Here is a 23,553-nt window from a genome sequence, read left to right as displayed (position 1 = left end):
TATTCAAGTTTGACTGGACTTAACTATGCTGACTTGCTTTTCACAGATTTTCTTAGATTGGCTAATGTAGGTGTTTGTGTTTGTGTTTGTGTATGTGTATGTAGGATATAAATCGATCCATCCATCCATTCCTGAAAAACAAAAACCTTACCACCATTCAGAGGCAGAGTTTCAAAATCACTTTTCGGGGCCATCTGCCCAGAATGCCCAGAAATACCTTTTTATTGGATTCTACAACCTTTTTGCCTTCCTTGGGGACTGCCAGCCAGCCAGTGTGTGCTAATGAGCAGACTCGGACTGGAATTTGAGGTCCCTTCCCTGCCACAGGCATATTTGTGACCTTTGGGAAACCACTTTCCGTCCCAGTTCCCCCTCTGTAAATTGGGAACAAAGAATGATAATACACATAGAGCGAACCACTTTACAAATCGAGGCGGCAAAATGCTGTATATAAGTGATAAATGATGGTACCAGGAACACTTCCATGGGCTGTTAAAAGAAGGAATCGCAACAAAAAATGGAAGAGGATGTTTAAATTGGCTTATTCTGTTTATATATAGAAGGCAATGAACAATTGAACCATAAAAACAATTACTAAAACAGAATGCCTGAACTGGAGCAAACGACAGCAGGAGAATAGTAACCGCCTTAGATATTAAGAGGTTGCACAAATAGATTGGCTTTTATCTAAATGTAGCTAGAGAGTGAGGGCTCAGTGGAAAACTTTTATGGAAGCTGTTCCAAAGCTGCAGTATCTCAAGTTACGAGGCCCTAACACAGATACCGCAGTTGAAAGCTCAAAGAAAGATAGCACCCGGAACAACTTTATCATGTGAGGATTGGCAAGCAGTTTTTGTTAGGATTGTCCTACTCTCGTGTAGGACCCTGGCAGAGACACATGCCCGACTGGCATGTTCTCTCCCTCCTGTTCGGTCGGTCGGGAGCTTCAAAACCTTTGTTCAGCCCAAACTTCACAGTGACTGATACCAAGAAGCATCAGCACACTGCAGAGTATTTGCAATTTGCGTAACAGAACTCAGTAGCACAGCATTTCAGCTAATCTACGTTTATTTACATATACAGTCATACCTCAGGTTACGAACCCTGTGGGTAACGCGTTTTTGGGTTGTGGACTGTGCCAAACACGGAAGTACTGGAACGGGTTACTTCCGGGTTTCAACGCATGCGCAGAAGCACAAAATGACATCATGCGCAGAAGCGCCGAATCGCGTCATGCACGTGCGCAGACATGGCACTTCAGACTGCAAATGCTGCGGGTTGCGAATGTGCCTCCCGCACGGATCACATTCGCAACCAGAGGTATGACTGTAATACACTCAAAGCATTTTGCTTTAGCTCCTTCCTCTTTCTCATCAGACTCCAAAGAGAGAAAGAACAAAGGACAATAGTCCCACTTCACGGAACACAGTAACACAAACATCCTGTCTCCGTCACTTCCCACACTGTGGAATGAAAACATACACCATCATGTGATAGACAACAATCCCATGACTACAAACACGGAGGAAGAATCCTAACAGTTTGACCATCAAGTTCCGGGTGGGTCACATTAACAATGAGGAAAATACCCCAGTTCTGCTTTCTTGCCCCCATTTTTGACATACAGGGAATGCTGATTGCTGAACTTCTGACAGCAGACTAATCTGTGGGGATTTTGTTTCAGCTAACCTGGTCGCTTGGCACGTTTGGTCTTCAGATTCCACTCCCCTGAAGTATAAGGATTTGGATAAGCTCCAGCATTAATTTTAGAGGGGGGTAGTGGTGGTGCCTAATTAGTAGCTTCTTCAATGTGTAGAACATTGAGAGCTTTCTCCTCTGATGCACTGATGGCTCCTCTGAAGTTTCCCAACCCATTTATAATTAGTCCCAGGTATATATAACTGAACATTTTCAGACTCTCATTCTCTCTGTAGGGAAGGTAACATACAGCTTGTTCTTTGTGACTTGCAGTCTCCTGGTGTTCTTAACATTCTATTATGTAGAAAAGATGACGTTTTCTTTTCCTAGCTGAAAGAAATTTAGAATGAAAAGACAGATGTAACATTCTTTAATCACTGTGGTTTTATTCACTTGTGTGTATTACTGTGGCTTCAGTTTCCTTATAGTGTACATAATATTTGCAAGACATATGCTGGGTCAGCTCCCAGTATTACCTTCATGTTTCAGAAAGGCATGTTTCATCTTTTAAAAATAGTTAACAAACATTCACATCTCACTTTACCAAAACAAAGCATCCCCTCACAAATATTTCAAAAACAGCTGCATAAATGCTCCAAAAATGATTTGTGGGAGAATAGGTTGATGATATTGCAGGCACTAGCCAGTTAAACCCACCATGAACAGGTTTCCCTGGAAATGCCAGAAACTTACAAAATCAGTTTGTTTTTCTGAACGCATTCTACGATGCTAAAACGAAGGTGTGTTTTCAGGGTGTTTAACCAATCACCATCATAATTTGAATGCTGTGTCCATCTTTACTCTTGTTGTTGTTGTTGTTGTTGTTTAGTCGTGTCCGACTCTTCGTGACCCCATGGACCAGAGCATGCCAGGCACTCCTGTCTTCCACTGCCTCCCGCAGTTTAGTCAAACTCATGCTGGTAGCTTCAAGAACACTATCCAACCATCTCGTCCTCTGTCGTCCCCTTCTCCTTGTGCCCTCCATCTTTCCCAACATCAGGGTCTTTTCCAGGGAGTCTTCTCTTCTCATGAGATGGCCAAAGTATTCGTCTCAGCTTCAGGATCTGTCCTTCCAGTGAGCACTCAGGGCTGATTTCCTTAAGAATGGATAGGTTTGATCTTCTTGCAGTCCATGGGACTCTCAAGAGTCTCCTCCAGCACCATAATTCAAAAGCATCAATTCTTCGGTGATCAGCCTTCTTTATGGTCCAGCTCTCACTTCCATACATCACTACGGGGAAAACCATAGCTTTAACTATACGGACCTTTGTTGGCAAGGTGATGATCTTTACTCTTAAAACCCATCAAAACTGGAATAGTCTAACCTGTTTTCATGTTGGTGTGGCAATTTAAAGGGGGGGGGGGGTTTGCCACTAGATCCCCTTCAATCAGTTCACTGACAGCGTATTATAAAAACCAGATTGGCAGATTGGTTTGGGAACCTCGAACCATGACTAGACTGGGATTCAGATTTCACCTTGTACAGTATATGACATTAGCCTGAAGGCCTTTTCTCAACCATAGAGCAGCCTTCTGAAGGGGCACTTTGTGAGACGGGAGGAGAGTGCGTAACCTGTTTATCTCTGAATCTGTCCACCCACCCACCTGCTTTTTCCCTAATGGGGTCCCATAACTGTTGGGAGTAAAACAGTCGGAGGCGAGTTGCAAAGGAAGAGTACTTTCCAGTGGAAAATGGGCTCTCAGGTTATATAACTGATAGCTGCAGTTCAGCCCTGACATGAAGCTATTGACTCCTCTTTCACCTTAAGGATCTGTTCCAGACTCACAAGTCCTCCCTTCTTTAAAAGGCTTTTTGTTTATGACCCATAGGGCGCCAGTATTACAGAACATGGAACTTTCTCTTTTTTTTAAGAATAATTTTTATTAACCGACAAATCACATCAAATCAAACCAAATTACATAAATTCCAAATTACACAGCTGAATTTTAAATTTTTGTTGGGGGTACCCATATTTCAAGTTCCAAAGGGATCCAATCAACTTCTTGCTTCTTACTGCTGTTTTTAATGTCCACAAATCTAACCTTATGATGTTCACAGTACTATCCAGTCCTTTCTTATTATTTTTCCACATCTCTTGTAGTTATTTTCATATATTTTTCCTTTCTCTTTGTGACCTCTGACAGTCTCCGCAAGCTGGTTAGAACAGTTTGTAATCCTGCGTGGTTATTATTATTTTTTTTATCCAGTAGCCATATCCAGACGTTTTCCATATAACATCACTTCCATACATCAAAACAGTCTTAGCGTCATTAATCTTCACCAATCTGCCTCCTTTCTCAAAACCTCTGAGGAGATTCACTAGGAATGCAGTCTGAAAACCAAGTCCATTCTGACTTCCGGGTTAGCGCGATCGGTTAATGGCGGATTCCCTCCGAGCTCCGGAGGGAATTGGCTCTGCTGAAGACGGGTCTTACCACACCGGTGACGCGGGGACCCTTAGAAACCGCAGGCGCGGAAGCCTGCGGACTTGGTGACTCGGTGGGCACCTTTAAGCGCCCTCCCCGACCCACGAAGAGCCTTTTTAAAGGCTACGGAGAGGGTACGGAGAGTGGCGTGGTGCTGGGAGTAGACCGCTACTTCAGTGGAGCGAAGCCGCGAGCCATGGCCGGAGAGCGCTGACTTTTTTCCCAAAATTTGGACTGGAAAACAAACAACCCGTGAGTAAAATGGAATTTGGACTTTAAAAATTTTGTTTTACCTTGGAATTTGGCACGACCGGGGGATGCGCTAAAGGGAAGTCCGCACCCCCCCTACCTACAAATGATTTAAAGCAAGAACCGGAGAACTAAGGTGGAAAGATTATTGTTTTTGTGGTGTTAGACAAAGATATTTCCATGAATTTGACAGAATAAGTTTTTGTGCTGGCGAGAAAGGGAGGACTCTTGGAAGTGTTCGGGTAAACCCCCCCCCGAACCCGGGAGCGTCCTGTGCGGGTGCCGGAGGAAAAAGAATAAGGAGTTTGACAGCTGTCAAAGGAGCTGTCAAACGGGCAGTTAAAGTTAAGAACTTTGCTACTTAATAACTCTCTGAACTAAAGGTGTTACATTTGAATAGAGGTGGTTGGAAACAAAGTAGTAATAAACAACAAAGTGACGGATTGTTGGAAAAGGACTATTAAGCAATTGGAACCCCCCTAGGGGGAACTAGAGACATTACAATGGCTGCAGAGGGAAAATTACTGGCAGAGATAGAAAAAATGTTTTTTCTCGTGGGAATTTTGCAAGAGCAGAGCACGGCTATGAACAAAGAACTTTTGACCTTGAATTCTAAAACAAACAACTCTGCTGAATACATAAAGGATTCAACTGATAAAGAATCTGCGGCTGAACCAGAAATGACATCTTTGGAACCGATGGAGATAAAGAAGGAGTGGAGAAAGTACAGGCAGAAAATACCAACCAGAAATTTATATTGTCAGAAAAGAAAGAAGAAGATCTTCGGATTATAAATCTGCGAAAGATGAGAAAGATGAAGAAGGAAGTCCCTGGAGTACTTGGAACACTGGAATTTAAAAGAATAAAGAAATATGATTGGGACTTCCTTTTTGAGTATGGGAGAGCAGCTGACCTTTTGCAGCAACTGCTTCTAAATATTTCGGATGGAAGAAAATTTGTTGTGACTGTGACAGAACTCCTTCGAGACCTGAGGACCAACAAAAAGGATTACCAACAAAATCGGCAGAGAGAGACTAACAGAGAGTTGAGGGCCTCGGATGTGAGGAGTCCGGGCTAGGAACTGTTTTTGTGGAAAAAAGTTGGGCAGAGGTAAAGAAGGATCTGGAAATATGGTCAAGGTTGAAACTTTCCTTGTTAGGCCGAATTGCTACTATTAAGATGAATGTATTGCCTAGAATGCTGTTTTTATTCCAGATGTTGCAGATTTTGGACAAGATGGATTGTTTCAAGAAGTGGCAGAAAGACATATCAAAATTTGTCTGGCAGGGCAAAAAGCCCAGAATTAAATTTAAGATTTTAACTGATGCAAAGGATAGAGGGGGGTTTGCCCTGCCGGACTTAAGACTTTATTATGAATCGGCAGCTTTCTGCTGGTTGAAACACTGGCTACTTCTTGAGAACACTGACATTTTGGACCTGGAAGGGTACGACAATAGCTTTGGTTGGCATGCATACTTATGGTATGACAAGGTAAAGGTGTATAAAAGTTTTAAAAACCATATTGTGAGGAAAGCATTGTATAATGTTTGGATTAGATATAAAGATCTGCTGGAAAGTAAAACCCCTAGGTGGGTGTCACCAATGGAAGCTAGGGAAGTAAAAAAGCTTAATATGGACTCTAAATGGCCAAAATATCATGAAATTTTAGAATATGATGGTGAAAGGGTGAAACTTCAGAGTTATGAGAAACTAAAGCCTAAGGTTCGAGATTGGTTGCATTACCATCAGATAAATGAGACATTTAAACAGGACAGAAAAATAGGATTTCAGAAAGAGAAGTCAAAACTAGAAACAGAACTGTTGGAACCCAATACTAAGAACTTATCAAAAATGTATAACTTGCTGTTGAAGTGGAACACACAGGATGAAACGGTGAAATCAGCAATGATTAAATGGGCACAAGATATTGGTCATGATATTATGTTTGCTGACTGGGAACAGTTATGGACCACCGGTATCAAATTTACTGCATGTAATGCTTTAAAAGAAAATATTATGAAAATGATCTATCGGTGGTACATGACCCCAGTCAAGCTTGCAAAAATTTACCACTTGCCTAATAATAAGTGTTGGAAATGTAATGAGACTGAAGGCACTTTCTACCACCTTTGGTGGACCTGCCCAAAGGTTAAAGCTTTCTGGGAAATGATCTATAATGAAATTAAGAAGGTCCTTAAGTGGACTTTTCCTAAGAAACCAGAGGCTTTCCTCTTGGGCATGGTTGGCCAAGTGGTGTTAAGGAAGGACAGGATTTTCTTTATGTATGCCACTACAGCAGCAAGAATTCTACTGGCAAAGTATTGGAAGACGCAAGAACTACCTACTCTGGAAGAATGGCAAACAAAGGTGATTGACTTTATGGGACTGGCCGAGATGACGGGCAGAATCTGTGACCAGGGGAAAGAGACAGTGGAAGAGGACTGGAAGAAATTTAAAATATATCTTAAAAATAATTGTAAGATTGAGGAATGTTAAGATGTCAGGGGGTAAGAGGTAAAGAATTGCAGCAGTAATCAAAAAAACTAAAGGAATCTTTATGAAAGGGAATTAAGATAATGGACCTAAGGGTTGCTAAAGAACTATTAAACAAGGATGCAGGGATGGGGAGGTATGGGGAAGTCAAAAGAAAAAAGGGTATGAAATGATGAGATTGAAATTATACTGTTTTGTATTGTTTTTGTTATCTATCTGAAAAATGAATAAAAATTATTAAAAAAAAAAAAGGAACTGTTTTTGTGGACATTTGCTTGGGAAGGGACGGAGACCGGGGTAGGGAGGGAGGGGAGAATTGAATTTCAAAATTTTATGATTTTTGTATTTGGCTATTGTGATCTATAATTAGTATAAGAATGGGAGAAATTCATGGAAGGGAAGTTAGGTCGACCTTAGAAAAAGGATTTAATGTTTATAAGAGAATTGGATAAGTTAAATGTGGACAACTAAAAAGAGCTAAGTTTTAAAAATAATAACAATATGTTTAAGATGATAGACAAGAACTTGCTGAACTAATTATTGGAATTGGGATGTATGAAGAGGGGGTGGGGGGAAGTCCGGGAAAGAGGGTAAAGAAAGTAAGGGTATGAAAATGTATATGTGTTGTCTTTGTCTTTTTATGTGTGTGTGTCTTTATAAAATGTAAAAACCCAATAAAAATTTTTATAAAAAAAAAAAATGAAAACCAAGTCCATTCTTCCTCCCAGCTATAAATCCTTTGGCAAGATGGCGACTCCGAATTAATTGCTGCGCCATTCCAAAAGCTCTTATTGCTTCTCTGTCTCCATAAAGCATACTTTTGGTTAAAGTTTATCTCCACACAGACCTTAATCATCCTGCTTGGGTCAGTTCAACCGACGGTTCTAATGAGGAGGGGTTCTTGTAAATCACATAGAAGGAAAGTAAAAAAGGTTTCCCCCACCCCCACCCCCATTCAGCCCCATTGTCAACATACCCCGCCTTTGGTGTATCTTCATCGTAAAATATTCCTGTTTCTCCAGCCCGTCGTCTTCTTTCGCAGAGGTCTCTTAAATTAGCAGACTTCACTCCCCTTCTTCACTTGAAATATGTGCATTTGCTTCTTTTGTAATTAATTATTCCAAATTGCTGCAACTAGTGCGTGATCAGAGACAGCGTCCAGGAGAGCCGAGGACCACACGGGGGCATTCTGCCTAGGGCCCTCACCCCCTTCTTTCGAATTAGGGGGTGATTTATGGGCACAGCAGGCAAGGGCAGTGTCCCCCATTTCCTTGGGGCAACAAGGGAGGCTACCTACTCCCATAACAGCCTCTTAATTACCCCGTGTGAGTCGGAGAGATGGTATTGTCGGCCATCTTCCAATGCGCCCCCTACTTTCTCTCTAGTTCATCTTAGGAAGATGATGGTGTAACTATGCCATGAAACATATGAGGCATTTTCCTGGAGCCGTTTGTGAGGAAAGGCCTGAAGGCCAATGATGTACAGGCTGGAAAGCACTGGGTGCAAGTTACATCAGCCTCCTTTTTAATTGTGTATATATGATTTAATATGCAAATCTTTTTGCAATATGTATCCAATCTATTCGTATTATTATTATTTAGATGATTTATAAACTACCCTTTGTAAAAGCCACAGGGTGGTTTACATAAAATCGATAAAATAACACAATCCTTCAAAAACACGTAATAAGCTTAAGACAGATCTCTTCTTTTTTTATGTTGATGAACAGAAGACCTTCGAATTAAGGCATAATTCCACACAGACACACACACAGCAACTGTTATAAATACATAAATACATTTTTTTTAATGTTGATGAACAGAAGACCTTCAAATTAAGGCATAATTAAACACACACACACACACACACACACACACACACACACACATCCAGCAACTGTTATAAATACTGATATACTGCCCCTGAAATTCCTATCACAGCACATGAGGGCTTCAAAAAGGCCACCACAGCAAATAGCCATGGATAGGCACACCCTCAATTAGTATGGCCTTATCTTTTTTTAAAGCCGTCTTAAGTCTAACCTAGTGGCTGCCACATCTTGTGGAGTGAATTCCCTGAATTGATTATGTGCTGTGAGAAGACGCACTCCATTTTGTCTGCCCTTAATCCCCTGCCTATCAGTTGGTTTTTTTGTGATCCTGAGTCCGAGCATTGTCAAGAGAGAGGGACAACTTTCCCAGCATTACGTTCAAAAGCAGGCAGCGCTGCATATCTCCTTTCGAGGGTAAAAGGACTTCGGTTTGTTTATTGACCAAACCAGAGGACTTAATTTTGGGAAAGAGGCTCATTCCTCTAACGTTTTAAAACCTTAGTGCAAAAAGTTCCCCCAAAGGCTTAAAATTGGTGAAGCAAGCAGTCGTGTGTGTGTTTTTGTACACATTTTGTTGGTAAGCAACTATACCATACGGATGCAATCGGTTACATTCTTTACAGGCGAGAAATACCGTGCGTTTAGCTGTTGTGAATTAAAATGTAATTAACAGATTCCAGAGTAGACTTTGAGGAGGGGGAGTTGCTGCTGCTGCTGCTGCTACCATTGCAGCAAATCTGTGCAATGCCAAGGTTTCCTCAGGTGAAGTCTTCTCTGCTGTTGGATAACCAGTCTGTTCCAGCCGAGATTCATCCAAGGAAACCATGCTTCAGCTCAGACATGGGATCACAGGGCTGCTGGTATTTATTATTTACAATATTTCAAGGCCTCCCTTTGCACACAAATCAATTGCAGGGTGGTTCACCACCTATTATGCAACCATTATACGCAGCCTAAAATGCAAGTGCGTTTCATTATATGCTTTCACAGGCGTATTTCTACTCACTTTGCACCCCCCACCTGTCTGCATTTCAAACAGTAGGTTATATTAAGGTTAGATTAAGCAACATAAAAACAATTACAAAAAAAACCACCACAGGAATATTCCACAATCCACAAAGATTATCAAGGGCCTAAAATAAGTGCCACAAGTGCGATAGAAATAGTAAAATAATCCCTGAAGGGGTACTTGGAAACAGGCATGAAGCAGCTCAGGACCGCAATACCTCAAGGATCGCCTCTTTCAATATGAACTTAGCCGGACCCTGAGAGGTCCGGAGGGTGGCAAGACGAGAACGGGGCCTTCTCTGCAGTGGCTCCCCATCTGTGGAATGCCCTCCCCAGGGAAGTTCACCTGGCGCCTTCATTATACACCTTTAGGCGCCAAGCAAAAACATTCCTTTTTAACCAGGCCTTTGGTTGATCTGATTTACATCCTATGCCCATTTAAAATGTGGTTTTGGCAGGGGAGGGGCGCTATTGGATTGTTGTTTCTATTTTTATTATGTATTTTGTGGTTTTATATCTTGATTTTATTCCGTGAACCGCCCTGAGACCCCTGAGTATAGGGCGGTATATAAATTTAATTAATTAATAATATCAAAAAATAAAAAAATGGCAGTTGGTAGAGTAGACCCACTGAAATTAATGAAGTTAGGCCCATCAATTTCCAAGTACAACTTACCTGAGGTATCACCCAGTGCCATTCAACTCCACGAACTTTTTGCTATCAAAATGTCATATCTAGTTGATTTTAGAGATGCGTGACTGAGGCATATCAAACAAAGAAAAGGTACGCTCTTACATACAAACTTCTCTAGCCTGTTACGACTTCTTGGAGAAATCTTATATGTATTTGTTTATCCTCTGCATGTATTTCTTCACCCTACCTTTTTGTCCAAAACCTGCATGGAGGCTCACATGGCATTAAAACCCCGCAGTCTTCTTTCTCAACTGCTGAATTTTGATTGGGATAATTTGGCTCTGGCTCATTCTAAACTGCCAGAAGGAGCTGGTGTTGGTTGGCATCTCCCTCAGTTTGTGCTAATTTTTGCCTTGTGTTGTGCTTTTCGTTTTCCTCCCCCTTCTGGAACGGCACTGGTCGATAGTCACACAATATGTTACAATAAAATATGAATCCGTTTGTGTCCAGATTTTGTGTATTTCATTCTGGAAGTGGATCTTTCCTCCCCGAGTAACATCGTATAGGTAATTTATCCAGCAGTTTCTCTTTCTTTTATTTTTCCTTGTGTTTTCTAGGGGCTAAGCTCACAGTAGCGGCAAATGTACGTATATTAACCCTTCTAGGAAAAAGCAGCTTCAGAGGGAGGTGGTTTTCAGCAAATAAGTGGCAGGCAGAGGGTGCTTAACCCTTCTCTCACCAATTTTTCTGCTGTGAGCAGCTTTTCTCCATCATAAGATATTCTTGACTTCTGTTTGCAGAGGCAAACACATCTGGCTTCCAGAGTTGGAGCAAGTGAAGGGGGGCGGTTTACAGGGGGAAATCATCAGGTGGGGAAGCGTTAAACACAGCCTTCCTCCTTCACTTTACCACTGAAAATTGCCCATTCCTCTGCCTTGGAATGAACAGCAGTTGGGGGTTACATATCTAAAAATGTGTAGTTTGGCCAGGAGGCAGATTAGTTATTTAGCTCTTGGGGAAAGCAGAGTCTGGAGTCTTCTCCACCTGTGCTAATGCTTTCCTGATTTGTGGGGGCTTGGAAGGGAGGGGGCTTGGAGAATGCCCATGTTAAGTTCAGTCACTGCTAGAATCCCATAGCGGACAGTTTCCTCCCTGCACAATTCAATGTCTCTGAATCCACAAATCCACTCATTTTCCTGCAGGCGACTGTCTTTTCTGTCTTTCATGCCTGCTTCCAAGTACCCCTTCGAGGTTTATTATGGTGGGTAGGTGCGTACAGAATTTCAATTCCTGGAAATCTTTGCTCTCATGATCACGGAGGACGTGTTAGAATACATACAGATAAGCGCTTTTGAAAACTTCAGCTGCTCAGGGGTGAGGGGAATACACAATGGCTCTGCATCTCTTATCAATGCTCTCTTAACTGTTCCTTACTTGGATAGTGAGCTTGAGTGACAGGGAAACCTCATCCATTAAGGGGGGGGGGGAATGCCAGCGATTACTGCATGGCAAAGGAACGGCATGAAATTTTCAGTGAAGTTAATGCACAGATTGCATATCTGTTTCACTCCATGGTGGTGGTGCAGAGATCTTTCACCTTGTGGTAAGGTGTCCCTGTTGTTGCTTTGGGGGGGGCGGGGAGCAAAACAAAACCCATTCTGCCTATTGGGGTTAAGCTAGGATGCCTATTTCATTCCACCTTCCCATCACCTAGGCCAGCCTTCCGAAACTGGGTGCCCTCCAGATATTATTGGGACTACAATTCTCATCCTCCTCAGTGAACCGCAGCCTTCCCTAGCCCACTAGGCTGTGGGAAGGCTGGCCTAGGTGATGGATGGGATGCCAGTGGCAAACTTTGTGACGTGAGGAAGACTCCTCAGGGTTCTAGTTAGCCCCAGGTGTAAACACTGTCCCAGGCTGCTGCTGTCAATGCAAAGGTTCATCTTGCTGCTTTGATGATACTTGATGGTACCTCTCTCTCCCCACAGGTGAGAGAGCTGCCTGCAACCTCAAGCCCATTCATTCCACGGACTATGCCCACACCTCCATGCCCTCTCAGCCATGGAGACTCCCATGTTCGACACTATCCTGGAGACGACAGACGGGGTGACCCCTGACCCCAGCTGGACGCTGCCCTACCCGCTGGGCTTCCAGGTCTCACTGACGGGCTTCCTCATGTTGGAAATCGTACTGGGAGTCAGCAGCAACTTGACCGTCTTGGTGCTGTATTGCCTGCAGGCTGGCCTGGTGGACTCTGTCAGCAACATGGTGACCATGAACTTGCACGTGCTGGACGTGCTCATATGCGTGGTGTGCGCCCCACTTACCATGGTGGTGGTCTTGGTGCCCCCCGACCGGGCCGCCACACTGCTCTGCTGCTTCCACGAGGCGTGCATCACCTTCAGCAGCGTAGCCACGGCCACCAACGTGCTGGTGATCAGCCTGGACCGCTACGACATCTCGGTGCGGCCGGCGCAGCGTGTGCTGACCCCTGGCCGCGCCATCCTTCTCCTGGCTGGCGTCTGGGTGCTGTCCCTGGCTGTCTTCTTCATACCCTTCCTCGAGGGCGAGCTGGGCCACGCCAGCACATGGCAGAACCGCACCGTGCTCTGCGTCGGGCCCGAGGAGTTCCACGCCGAACTCGGCACCTCCTACCACCTGGCGATCCAGATCCCCACGTTCTTCGCCGCCGTGGCCGTCATGCTGGTGACCTACGCCAAGATCCTGCAGGCCCTCAACATCAGCATCGGCAGCACCTTCAAGCGCAGCCAGCGCCACAAGACCAAGAAGAGGAAGCGGCGGAAATCGGCAGAGCCAAGCAGTAGCGTGGCGGCCGGCGGAGCGGAAGCCAAGCGGCTCTCTCAGCCCATGCCGGCACTGCCGACGCCACCGCCCATGGGGGTGCAAGCCTCGGTCTCTGTGATCATCGCCCTGCGGCGAGCGGTGAAGCGCCACCGTGACCGGAGGAAGCGCCAGCGGCGGGTTTTCCGCATGTCCCTGCTCATCATCTCCACCTTCCTGTTGTGCTGGGCGCCGCTGTCTGTTGCCAACCTGCTGATCCTGTGCCTGGGACCCAGCCCCCTGATGGGCAAGCTGCGCGTCTGCTTCCTGGCCATGGCCTACGGCACTACCATCTTCCACCCGCTCCTCTACGCCTTCACCCGCCAGAAGCTGCGGAACGTGCTGCGCAGCAAGCTGAAGAAGCGAGTGGTGTCGGCCCTGCAGGTGGACCCCGCGCCCGGCGGCACCGTCATCCACAACTCCTGGGTAGAGCCGCCCCGCAAAAGCTGCAAGGGCCGGCTGCGGAGTAGTGACGGAGCCGAGCGCTGCCTGACTGAGGCCGCTAAGGAGTGAGGCGTAGGGGGCCGAGCCCTCAAAATGGAGGTTCAGCAGAGTTTGGGGGTGGGCGTACGAATCTTCCGCCTCGCCCAAGCTGGTGAGCGGCGAGTGCCAAACACTGAAAGGGGAGGGAGGCACAGAGGCCGCCAGAAACTACAACACCGGTGCTAACCCCTCTGCCCAAAGCCACCGAATGAGAGAAGCGGGGGTGAGCCAATGTCTTAACGAAGCAGCGAGGGTCAGCCATCGGCGCCTTGCCGAAACCCCAAGTGTTTCTGGGTAGGGTGCGATACTGATCCCTCACAAAAGGCCCTGCGCCCAGAGTGCAAGGCCTTCCCGTTGCCAGCGCTGAAACCAACCGACTGTCTGAGGTAAAAGACGAAGGCTCGAGCCTTCCCACTCACAGCACCGGCCGATTCACCACACTGAGACCCAATATGATGATCACTACTACTACTCCTATTTAATGTTTATATCGGTGCCAAGAGTTGTGCTAAAGACATCCACTCGGGTGAGGTCCCCTGCATATAGGGTCGTTGAGCCCACATGGCAGTGAGCAAGTGAGCTTCCCCATGGGCCTAATCAGCTAACACATAGTTCTCTTTATTGCTGGCTAAGTCCGGGGAGACTAGAACAAGTTCTCTGCCCGCTGATGGAAGTGGAGGAAGAGGTCTAAGAAAGCATTTTGTGGCTGCGGGGGAAATGCAGATTTGGGGAAGGGGTGAGCCTCGCGTAGCTCTCGGCCCCACTGTTTTGCTGTGCTTTCCTCTCCAGAACCCCTTAGATTAGGCAAGCGACACACACTGTTCTGTTGCATCATCCCAGGCCCCTGCCGTCTCCAGAACATGATATGGTTTGGGGGTGGGTTTATGTGCAGTTGTAGATCTCCCAGTACAATGGCTGGAGCCTGGCAAACATACCTTTCTGCAAAGGTTTATGTTAGGCTCTGCGCCCACACACCACTTCCATATTGGGACCAGTTTCCCAACAACCTACTTGGGGGTTTTTTTGTGTTTTTTTAAGGCTTCAGTACTGCAGACGCTGATTTCCTTGCCTCTGCCATCGCTGGTGGCCACTGACTCCCAGCATCAGATGCTAAGTGCAGCTGCAGTTCTGGATTTGAAGGTTCACTACTGTACCAAACGGGCAACAGCTTTTTGGGGGGAAAGGGGAGGGGGAAATGGACCGCTCCAATCAGAGGAACAGGGACTGTAGGTGTAGACATGCCCCAAGCGACCCCGGATGTCTCATTTAAAAAGAGGCCAGACATCAATAGCTGCCTTATATCAAGCCCACACCATTGGGTTCCATCTAGCTCAGTATTGTCTGACTGGCAGTCCAGGGTCTCAGGCAGGGGATATTCCCAGCCATACTGGGAGATACATCAGGATTAGAACTGGGCATTTTCTGCATGCAGAGCAGGTGCTCTGGTACCGAGCTCTGGCCCCGCCCTCCTTGCAGCCAGTATCCTCTAAGTAACATGGTCTGGAAAGAGGACCTAGTCATACATCAACAGCAGAGTTGGACCCAGCCCTTTCATACTGTGCCTCTGGGGGAACAGGGGAGTGGGGGAGACAGTATGCCAAATGGAAGGTGCCAAGGCTTGGGATTGGCCTTTATGGAGCAGGCAGCGAAAGAGCTGCTCAAGGGTGCTATTTGTGTACTAGGGGAGCTGAGCTGGGTGCAAGTCCCACTGGACTTGGTGGAGCTTACTTCTGTTAGGCACTAACGAAAGTTGCAGCACTGCCCAAGATACAGGCACACACCTGCCCAGCCACTCGCAAGAGATCATTTCCTTGCCGCTGTTACGTTGAAGGTTGTCAGAAGGGAAGGAGAAGAAAGCCCTCAGGCTACCAGCTACAATTCCGCTCCTTGCTGCTTCCCAGAAATGCATGAGGAGCATATGGTCAGCCGCTAGGCAGTCAGTTCTCTCCCACACTCTCCCTTAGAATAGGCCCAGAATCCTTTGGCTCATCAGCACCCAATGGCAGGAGGAGCAGAGAAGTGCCCCTCAAAAGTGTGTGGGCGCGTGGCAAATGCTGAATAGATCACGAAGCTGGCGAGAGCCTCTAGAAGGACTTTTTTTTTCCCTTAACGGGTCAACGGCAGCTCATTATAGTTCCTTATTTCCGAGCTTCTTAAAAACTTGGCATTAGACTGGTCCTTTACCTAGACTTACTGCAATACAAGAATATACACCATCAGACTGTTGGTCTATTGCAGACGAGGATTGGCACCTATTGGCAGCAGCACCTCAAAGCTTCAGACCAGGGTTTTCCCTAGCCCTAACCAGAGACTAAACCTGGGATATTCTGCATGCAAAGCCACAGCCCTTCCCTGGTATCCACAGAGCCAGGCAGACAGTCACACAAACTGGCCCTGTTGCATCCTTCATGCCAACCGCCAGCACAGTTATCAACAAAAGACTTGCTACGTCTTCCTCATTCATCCCACGTGGCAAAAGAAAAAGGAAGGGGGGGGGAACCTCTTGGAAGTAACATTTGGGTGCCCAGCTTCTTCCTGCCAGGAGTCTGAAGGCGGATTTCACATGACTGTCTCGTCTCTTGTGTATCGGTGTAGTCTAGCCATAGGTGTCATATTCTGGAAGCTGTAACATGGCCACAGTTGAAGGCAATAAAAGAGCTGGTGAGTTGTGTGTGAAATGTGTCAGAAATCGCGGGGGGTTCCCAGAGGGTAGAACCAGTTGGCATCACATGAACAACCCACTGCCCCTTTTAGATAAAGCTAGAAGTCGCAGATTCATCCCGGCAGAATGGGATCATCTCAGTGGTAATAGATTGTGCTCGTATTTTCCCAGAGGTAGTCTCACTGGAAGGGAGCAGCAGAAACAATTGCCAAATGCCTCACATCCATATTTTCCTGTGATGTCCTACTGATACACCGAAACCTTTCTGAGTGTGGTTCTTCCTCTTGACTGTGCTATCTGCCAAAGGCGTGTAAGTAGGGAATTCATGGTGGCTTTCCCCCATTATAGAAGAACTTTGCCTTGGAGAATAGTAAACCTCTTGAGTCTAAACCTCTTTCAGGCTGCTTTATTTCATTTGGGTTAAAAGACTTGGCTTGACGTTTTGCCACTTTCCATCTGTCTCATTCACTTGCTCTGATCTTTAGCCTCAAGCTGCCCTGAGACAATCCAAAATACAGATGAGCAACCTTTTTTTCTGCTGTGGGTTGAGGCAGGAGCAGGGAACCTTTGGTCCTTGCACCATTCCTGGCCATTGGCCCTGCTTGCTAGAGTTGATTAGAGTTGTAGTTCTGCAACATCTGCAGTAGGCAGGGCCAGAGCCAAGACTGGGCAATGTCACCCTCTTTTGCCCTCTCTCCTTGCCACTCTTTTCTACCTCTTTATAGCGCCCCTTTTCCTCCCTCTGCCCAGTGGGCTGCCGAACAGCTCTTGCCAGAGGTTAGAACTAATCCCTTACAGAAGGCTTTTTGAAATTGGGCTGGGGTGCGCATAAAATGGGCCCCACTCCAACAAATGAATCATGAGATGTAAAGAGCAGCCACAGTCTGTGACCACATACCGGCTGTGGTTCATAAAAAAAAAAAAAATGGGGAGGGGTGACTGATCTTTGCAATAGTATTGTTGCTTTCTTACGTGACATCAAACCTGAGTTGTACAAATGTTAGAACGTTAGGTTGATGTATGGTGAGAACAGTTGTTTGCTTTAAAAATGTACAGTGGGAGAAGATCCCTATTTGGCACTTCGTAATTATAGAGTCACTCCTTTAGAGTGTGGGAAGGCACCTGCCAGCTCCTTTAGAACAGGTGCATAAATAGAAAAAATAAATCTAGATATAGGACTACAGCAAAATAATGTGGAGGGGAAAGGGGGGTTGGGAAGAATGGAAAAGCACAACACATAGGCAGTGTTTTTCCCCACTAAGGACCGGGTGTTTATTTTCTGTGCTGGACACTGCCCTGTCACAAGCAAGCCGCATTCAAGGAGGAGTTGACTTGCTTATTATAGTCAATAGTGGCAATCAGTTTTTTGAGGAAAAATTGGAAGAGTCTGCTGTCAAAATGCCAACAGTCTCCCGCCAAGGCAACTGCTGTGGCAGCACAGTGGGGCTCTTCGACATCATTTTCACATGGGGAGAGTGTTTTCTGAATGTGCTTCCACCTAGTGAGATCTCAGTTTTGCTTTTCAATGGATTGCCGAGGTGCAGTAAATCTCAGGTCTCACCCAGAAGGGGGAAATACCTTGAACATCAAGCCAAGTACAATTTTTCATTGCTGTTATCAACTACTGGTAATTGCTGCTTCTTAACAACACATCCTACCCTTCCAGAGCAAAACCTAGTGACTGCAAAAGCTGAAATATCTTTTAGAATTGAGCATTGTTATTTCTCTCTTCTGGTGGCAGGGCAGGTATCAAAATGAGCAGTAGTATTAAATAGGAGGTTCCCCTCCGCCCAATAACACCCTTCATTTATGCAATGTTCCACCAAACAATAAACTATGATTTATTAGGATCGGGCAGTCTTAATCCCAGTAAGTCTTTAGCCATGGTTTACCATTACATGCAAACAAAGCCAATGGTTTTTTATATGTGATATAATAATTATAAGCGGGTCTGCTTACATGAAATCAGATCACTGATCCAAGTATACAAGCATTGGCCACTATGACTGACAACATTTCGAGGTCTTCAGTGAAGGGGCCTTTCCAAACTTTAGTTGCCTGCAATTCTGTAACTGGAGAGTTGGCAAATTTAAGTTGGGGCCCTGGACATGCAAATCACATGGTACACTACTGAGTTGGTGCTATTATTGAGAGCAGATATTTGGTCAATTACATTCCTATTCCATTCTTTAGAAAGCTTTGGGCAGTTACCAAAGCCCATTCACTACAGACATATATTTCTAACTATGGCGCACCCCTTTAAGGTTTACATGCTGTCTTAAGGGTTGCAGCTTTTCATAACCAGAACTCTGTAGTTGTGCAGATGCAGATCTGCAGAATAATTTTACACTGGCAGCTCTGCTGTGTGCATCTGGAAACCAGTGTGAGAGGGCAAACCTTATGAGGAATGGTTGAGAGAATATGGTATGTTTAGTCTGGTAAAGAGAAGACTCGGAAGAGATATGGTAGACATCTTGAAATTAAAGAGCTGTCGCCTGGAAGATGGAACAAGCTTGTTTTCTCCTGCTCCAGAGGCTAGGACCCAAACCAATGGATTCAATTACAAGAAGGGAGATTCTGACAAAGTCACAAAGAACTTTCTGACTGTAAGAGCTGTTTGACAGTGGAACAGGCTCCCACGAGAGGTGGTGGACTCTCCCTTCCTTGGGTTTTTAAAAGCAGAGGTTGAATCGCCATCTGTCATGTGAGATCTAGTTGAGATTCCTGCACAGCAGGGGGTTGGACTAGATGACCCTCCTCGGGGTTCCTCCCAACTCTACAGTTCTATGATCTGATCCATCTTCCCTGCAGCAAGCCCTAGGCTCTGCACTGCAGGCCAGTATGGCTGCTCTGTGGCGCCATGCAGGTTATCTAGAACAATGTTGGCACTAGTTTGCACTGTGCCATTCTGCATTCGATTTAAGATGCATGAGATTTACCTTGACGTTTCCTGCCATATCAGAGCTGTGGCTGCAAATTATGCAGACGTGCAGTCTAGTTGTCCTTGATGTGGCTGCAAGCTTTTAACAAACATACTTGCAATTACTGCTTCACAATGTCAGCCGAAGTTAATTTACGTAGCCAAACCCAGGGACAGAAGACAGAGGGGCTTAATACATTTTCGGAGGAGGAAAAGCCTCACTTCCTAGCTGCGTGACACTGGTTAGCTTCGCTGTACTGTGATGATTCTTCACCTAGTCAATTTTTCATGAGCCTTGAGAGGGCGATAAGAGATCAAGGGTATGCGTCTCAAAAGTCAGTTTTTTTAAAATTCCAACTGCGTTTGATCCTTAAAGAATTGCTTGTGGCTGATTTCATTTCGGATTCTCAGCAAGGACACATTGCTCACCAAAAACGCACCCAGCTTTTCTCCTGCAGACTATTCCTGCCTTGTACATTCTGCCTAGATTGTAAATGCTAGAGTGGGTGCTCAGTGCTGATCAGTATGGGCATTCCTCAGCTAGAAAGCAGTCTATTCAGGGAAATTCAACCTTTTCGGTCAGCCCCACCACAACTACAGTGTTTTGAAATTTGCTGCTGATGTCAAACACCATCTCTCCCTCTCAATGAATGCACTTCACGTTTGTTGCAATGTGCTACCTGTACCAAGTGCTGCTGCAGTAAGGTCACATTGTAATTTACAGTCTCCCACGACACCTCTCTCTAAATTCCCCACAAGCCCTCCTGTACAGCTCTCCACACTGTTCCCTGGTGCCTGGTCTCCATACAATGCCTTCCATGGAGCCCAGATTCCACAAATGCATGCAATTTCACAAATGCTCCCCCCCCACACAAAGCTTGCAATTCTACAGATGCTTCCCCCACATACACTATGCTGCCCTTGGAAACTTGTAAGCATTGTTGGGATACGGAGTCTGTGTTATACCATTCAAAAGCACTCCACTCTCCTCCTCTTCAATTCTAATATCCTCTGCACAGGAAAATAACCCTTCTGCCTTTGTACTTTAACTCCTCGCTGTAAGTGAAATAGTTGTTACCCTGCTCCTGCAGCGAGGGGAACCTGTTTCCTGTGCTCAGACTCAGCCCTGGAAGGATGGAAAGGAAGAAAGGGAACGGCATGCTTCTCTGAGGTTCTGCAGAAAGCTTTCCTCATGCCACTGCGTAGCTGTAGCCTGCCTTCTTGCTTGTGAGAGGAAGGGACCAGTGCTTTGAGGTTAAAAAGCAGGTCAGACACATTTAGGCCCCATCTGTGTCGTACATTTAGAGCTGTATCATATGAATTTAATCTGTCTCCCAAATAACCCTGTAGTTTCTTAAGGGAGCTCTGTGTTGCTAGAAGACCCCCCTGTTCCCCTCACAGAGCTACAATTCCTGGCTCCCTGGGGAAAGGGCAGAACTGTTAAACCTCTCTGAGAGTTGTTGCTCTGAGGGGACGGGGGGCGGCTGCCATATGTCCAGAATTTCGCAGACGTAGCCGGGATTTGTCTGTCGAAAATGGCGTATGGCCGCTCGTGGCGCTGTGGGGTAAACCACAGAGCCTAGGACTTGCTGATCAGAAGGTCGGCTGTTCGAATCCCCGCAACGGGGTGAGCTCCCGTTGCTCGGTCCCTGCTCCTGCCAACCTAGCAGTTCAAAAGCATGTCAAAGTGCAAATAGACACTGCTCCGGCGGGAAAGTAAATGGTGTTTCCGTGCACTGCTGTGGTTCGCCAGAAGCGACTTAGTCATGCTGGCCACATGACCCAGAAGCTGTCTGCTAGCTCCCTCGGCCAATAAAGCAAGATGAGACCACAACCCCAGAGTCAGCCACGACTGGACCTAGTGGTCAGGGGTCCCTTTACCTTTACTGTTGGAGTCTCAGCCCCTCTGCCCTACCAGTGAGCACCAGCAGGGGGGTTTTCGCCACTGAGGGAGCAACACCCCACTCCACTTCCAGGCTTCTTCCTCCTCAAGGTCACAAAATTTGGGGGGGGGGGATAAATTGCTAAGATAAGGAGACATAATTGTAGATGAAACACACCAAGAGGCTGAACGTCTACGGTCCAGAAGTCAAATACGAAGGAATGTCCTGTGACTTGCGCCAGCTATCCTGTGGGGATCGTATGGGTTTGGGATTCCTGAGAGGATTTGCAATGATGTTGCATTGAGACATTGATCTGCAGGGCCCGACGTTATCCTTAAATCCATATTATGCCCCACCTGCTTACCCCCACCTTGGCAGTGGCAATGTGATCTCAGTCAGGCCGGTAACAGAATCCCTTGGTGTGTAGAGGGAATGGCTGCACTCTGGATGGAAAACAGTAAAAGGGCTTTTCCAGCTACATGGATCAAGTGACTTTTCCTGTAAATATCTTCTTCCCGCTCAAACACCCAGAATCTCCTTCAATGACAAATAATTTCAAAAGGGTTGTCCAATTCTGTGGTTTTATTTCAGCTGGGGTGTGTGCGTATTGCTGCATCATGCAGGAAATGCCACAATATTTTTGTAATGAAATGACCAGACACACACAAAAAATTACAAAGCATCCTCCATGCATTATTGATAGGCTTTTATGACGACTGCTGCTATTGCAGTACTGTATTGGCTCTTAATTCTTAGAAAACACAGCAATACTTCGGCCAGGATGAAGCGCTGGTGCCATCTAGCGAGTCCTGGAAGAACCTGCTTCCAAACTGCTCTGTTTATTGCGAACATTCACAAGCGATGCACACACAAATCCATTCTTGCACTTCTTTCAAACCAATGAAAAACCTGCGTTCATTTAATACCTTTGACTTTTGAAACAATTTTCTTCTGCCTGGTATAAAGTTAGGGTTGTGAGCATTGGTAACTTTCCAATAATCTCTTTATTGCAGGCAGACATACATGCAGTAAACTGAGCATACTTTCCTGTCCATAGGATTGGGCAAAGAATAATTATCTTCAGAAGGTAAATGCAGGTGCAGAACCATAGCAGGAGTAAAAGGAACAGGGGTGGGAGTAAAAGGTGGCCAGCAGGTGAAGGGTTAAATGCTTCCCCCAAAAAACACACACAAAACACCTTTCTGCTGCAAAACATCTCTAACCAAGGAAAGGAGAAGAGCTGTCTAACATTTCACACAGCTTTATAGCAATGTAGCTTTGGTACTCACTGTAATGCCTGTCCTTTGTCCACCTGTGATGTCATTTGCTACTGTGATTATTATTACTTTAACGTAAAGGTAAAGGGACCCCTGACCATTAGGTCCAGTCGTGGCCGACTCTGGGGTTGCGGCACTCATCTCGCTTTATTGGCTGAGGGAGCCGGTGTACAGCTTCTGGGTCATGTGGCCAGCATGACTAAGCCGCTTCTGGCGAACCAGAGCAGCACACGGAAATGCCGTTTTCCTTCCCACCGGAGTGGTACCTATTTATCCACTTTGACGTGCTTTCGAACTGCTAGGTTTGCAGGAGCAGGGACCGAGCAATGGGAGCTCACCCTGTCGCGGGGATTCAAACCACCGACCTTCTAACTGGCAAGTCCTAGGCTCTGTGGTTTAACCCACAGTGCCACCCGCGTCCCCTATTACTTTATTATTTATTAAATCTGTTGGCCGCTTTATTTTGCCCAGAGCAACTTACAAACAACTAAATGATGTATCTGGAGTTCCATTTACTCAGCAATTCTCCCCTGTGTGAATGAAGAGAGATGTGATTCTGGTTTGATTCTGATGTGATTCTGGTTTGATTCTGATGTGATTCTGGTTTGCAAACCTAGAAACTGACTGACTAGTGTATTAATGTGTCAAGATAACCCCATCCACCACCTCTCATATTGCACTGTGGAAGCAGGCCTCACTTTAAAGAGCACACTCCACTCTACCAGGCTTCTTCCATAATATGAAGTTCTGTTTATAGTTGCATGGCAGGAAGTTCCACCACTGCAGTTTACGCCCCAGCAAGCACTGTTTGGACTGCAGCCAAAATCCCAAAACATTCCTATCAAAGAGCTTCCAGAAGAGAGATTCCTTAGAGGTGGCAACACACACTGCCCCCTGCTGATTAAGCTAATAACACCCCACCAAACTGAGGACAATTTGGATGTGGTATTTGGGGCATTGTTCCTCTTCATCATGGGTAGGCAAACTAAGGCCCGGGGGCTGGATCCGGCCCAATCGCCTTCTCAATCTGGCCCGCAGATGGTCCAGGAATCAGCGTGTTTTTACATGAGTAGAATGTGCCCTTTTATTTAAAATGCATCTCTGGGTTGTTTGTGGGGCCTGCCTGGTGTTTTTACATGAGTAGAAA

General features: G+C 45.8%; 1 protein-coding gene and 1 long non-coding RNA gene across 4 annotated transcripts in view; one reads left to right on the top strand and one right to left on the bottom strand.

The window, feature by feature from the left end:
* LOC307208778 (G-protein coupled receptor 22-like) overlaps positions 1-16,716 on the top strand; it is a 45,983-nt gene extending 29,267 nt beyond the window's left edge. For all 3 annotated transcript variants that reach the window (XM_079963732.1, XM_079963730.1, XM_079963731.1), the window contains one exon: positions 12,329-16,716. In XM_079963732.1, coding sequence (XP_079819858.1) covers positions 12,402-13,694 — 1,293 coding nt within the window. In that variant the 5' untranslated portion in view covers positions 12,329-12,401 and the 3' untranslated portion in view covers positions 13,695-16,716. The remainder of the gene's footprint in view (positions 1-12,328) is intronic.
* LOC307209225 overlaps positions 1-23,553 on the bottom strand; it is a 247,000-nt gene that overhangs the window by 64,308 nt on the left and 159,139 nt on the right. Inside the window, exon 2 of the long non-coding RNA XR_013835443.1 lies at positions 22,482-22,828. This is a non-coding gene — a long non-coding RNA (uncharacterized lncRNA). The remainder of the gene's footprint in view (positions 1-22,481; positions 22,829-23,553) is intronic.

The sequence above is a fragment of the Podarcis cretensis genome (genome assembly GCF_951804945.1).
Source record: "Podarcis cretensis genome assembly, chromosome: 2".
In the NCBI taxonomy this organism is placed as follows: Eukaryota; Metazoa; Chordata; class Lepidosauria; order Squamata; family Lacertidae; genus Podarcis; species Podarcis cretensis.
Note: the sequence above shows the minus strand (reverse complement) of the source record. Positions and strands in the feature narration are given on the sequence as shown.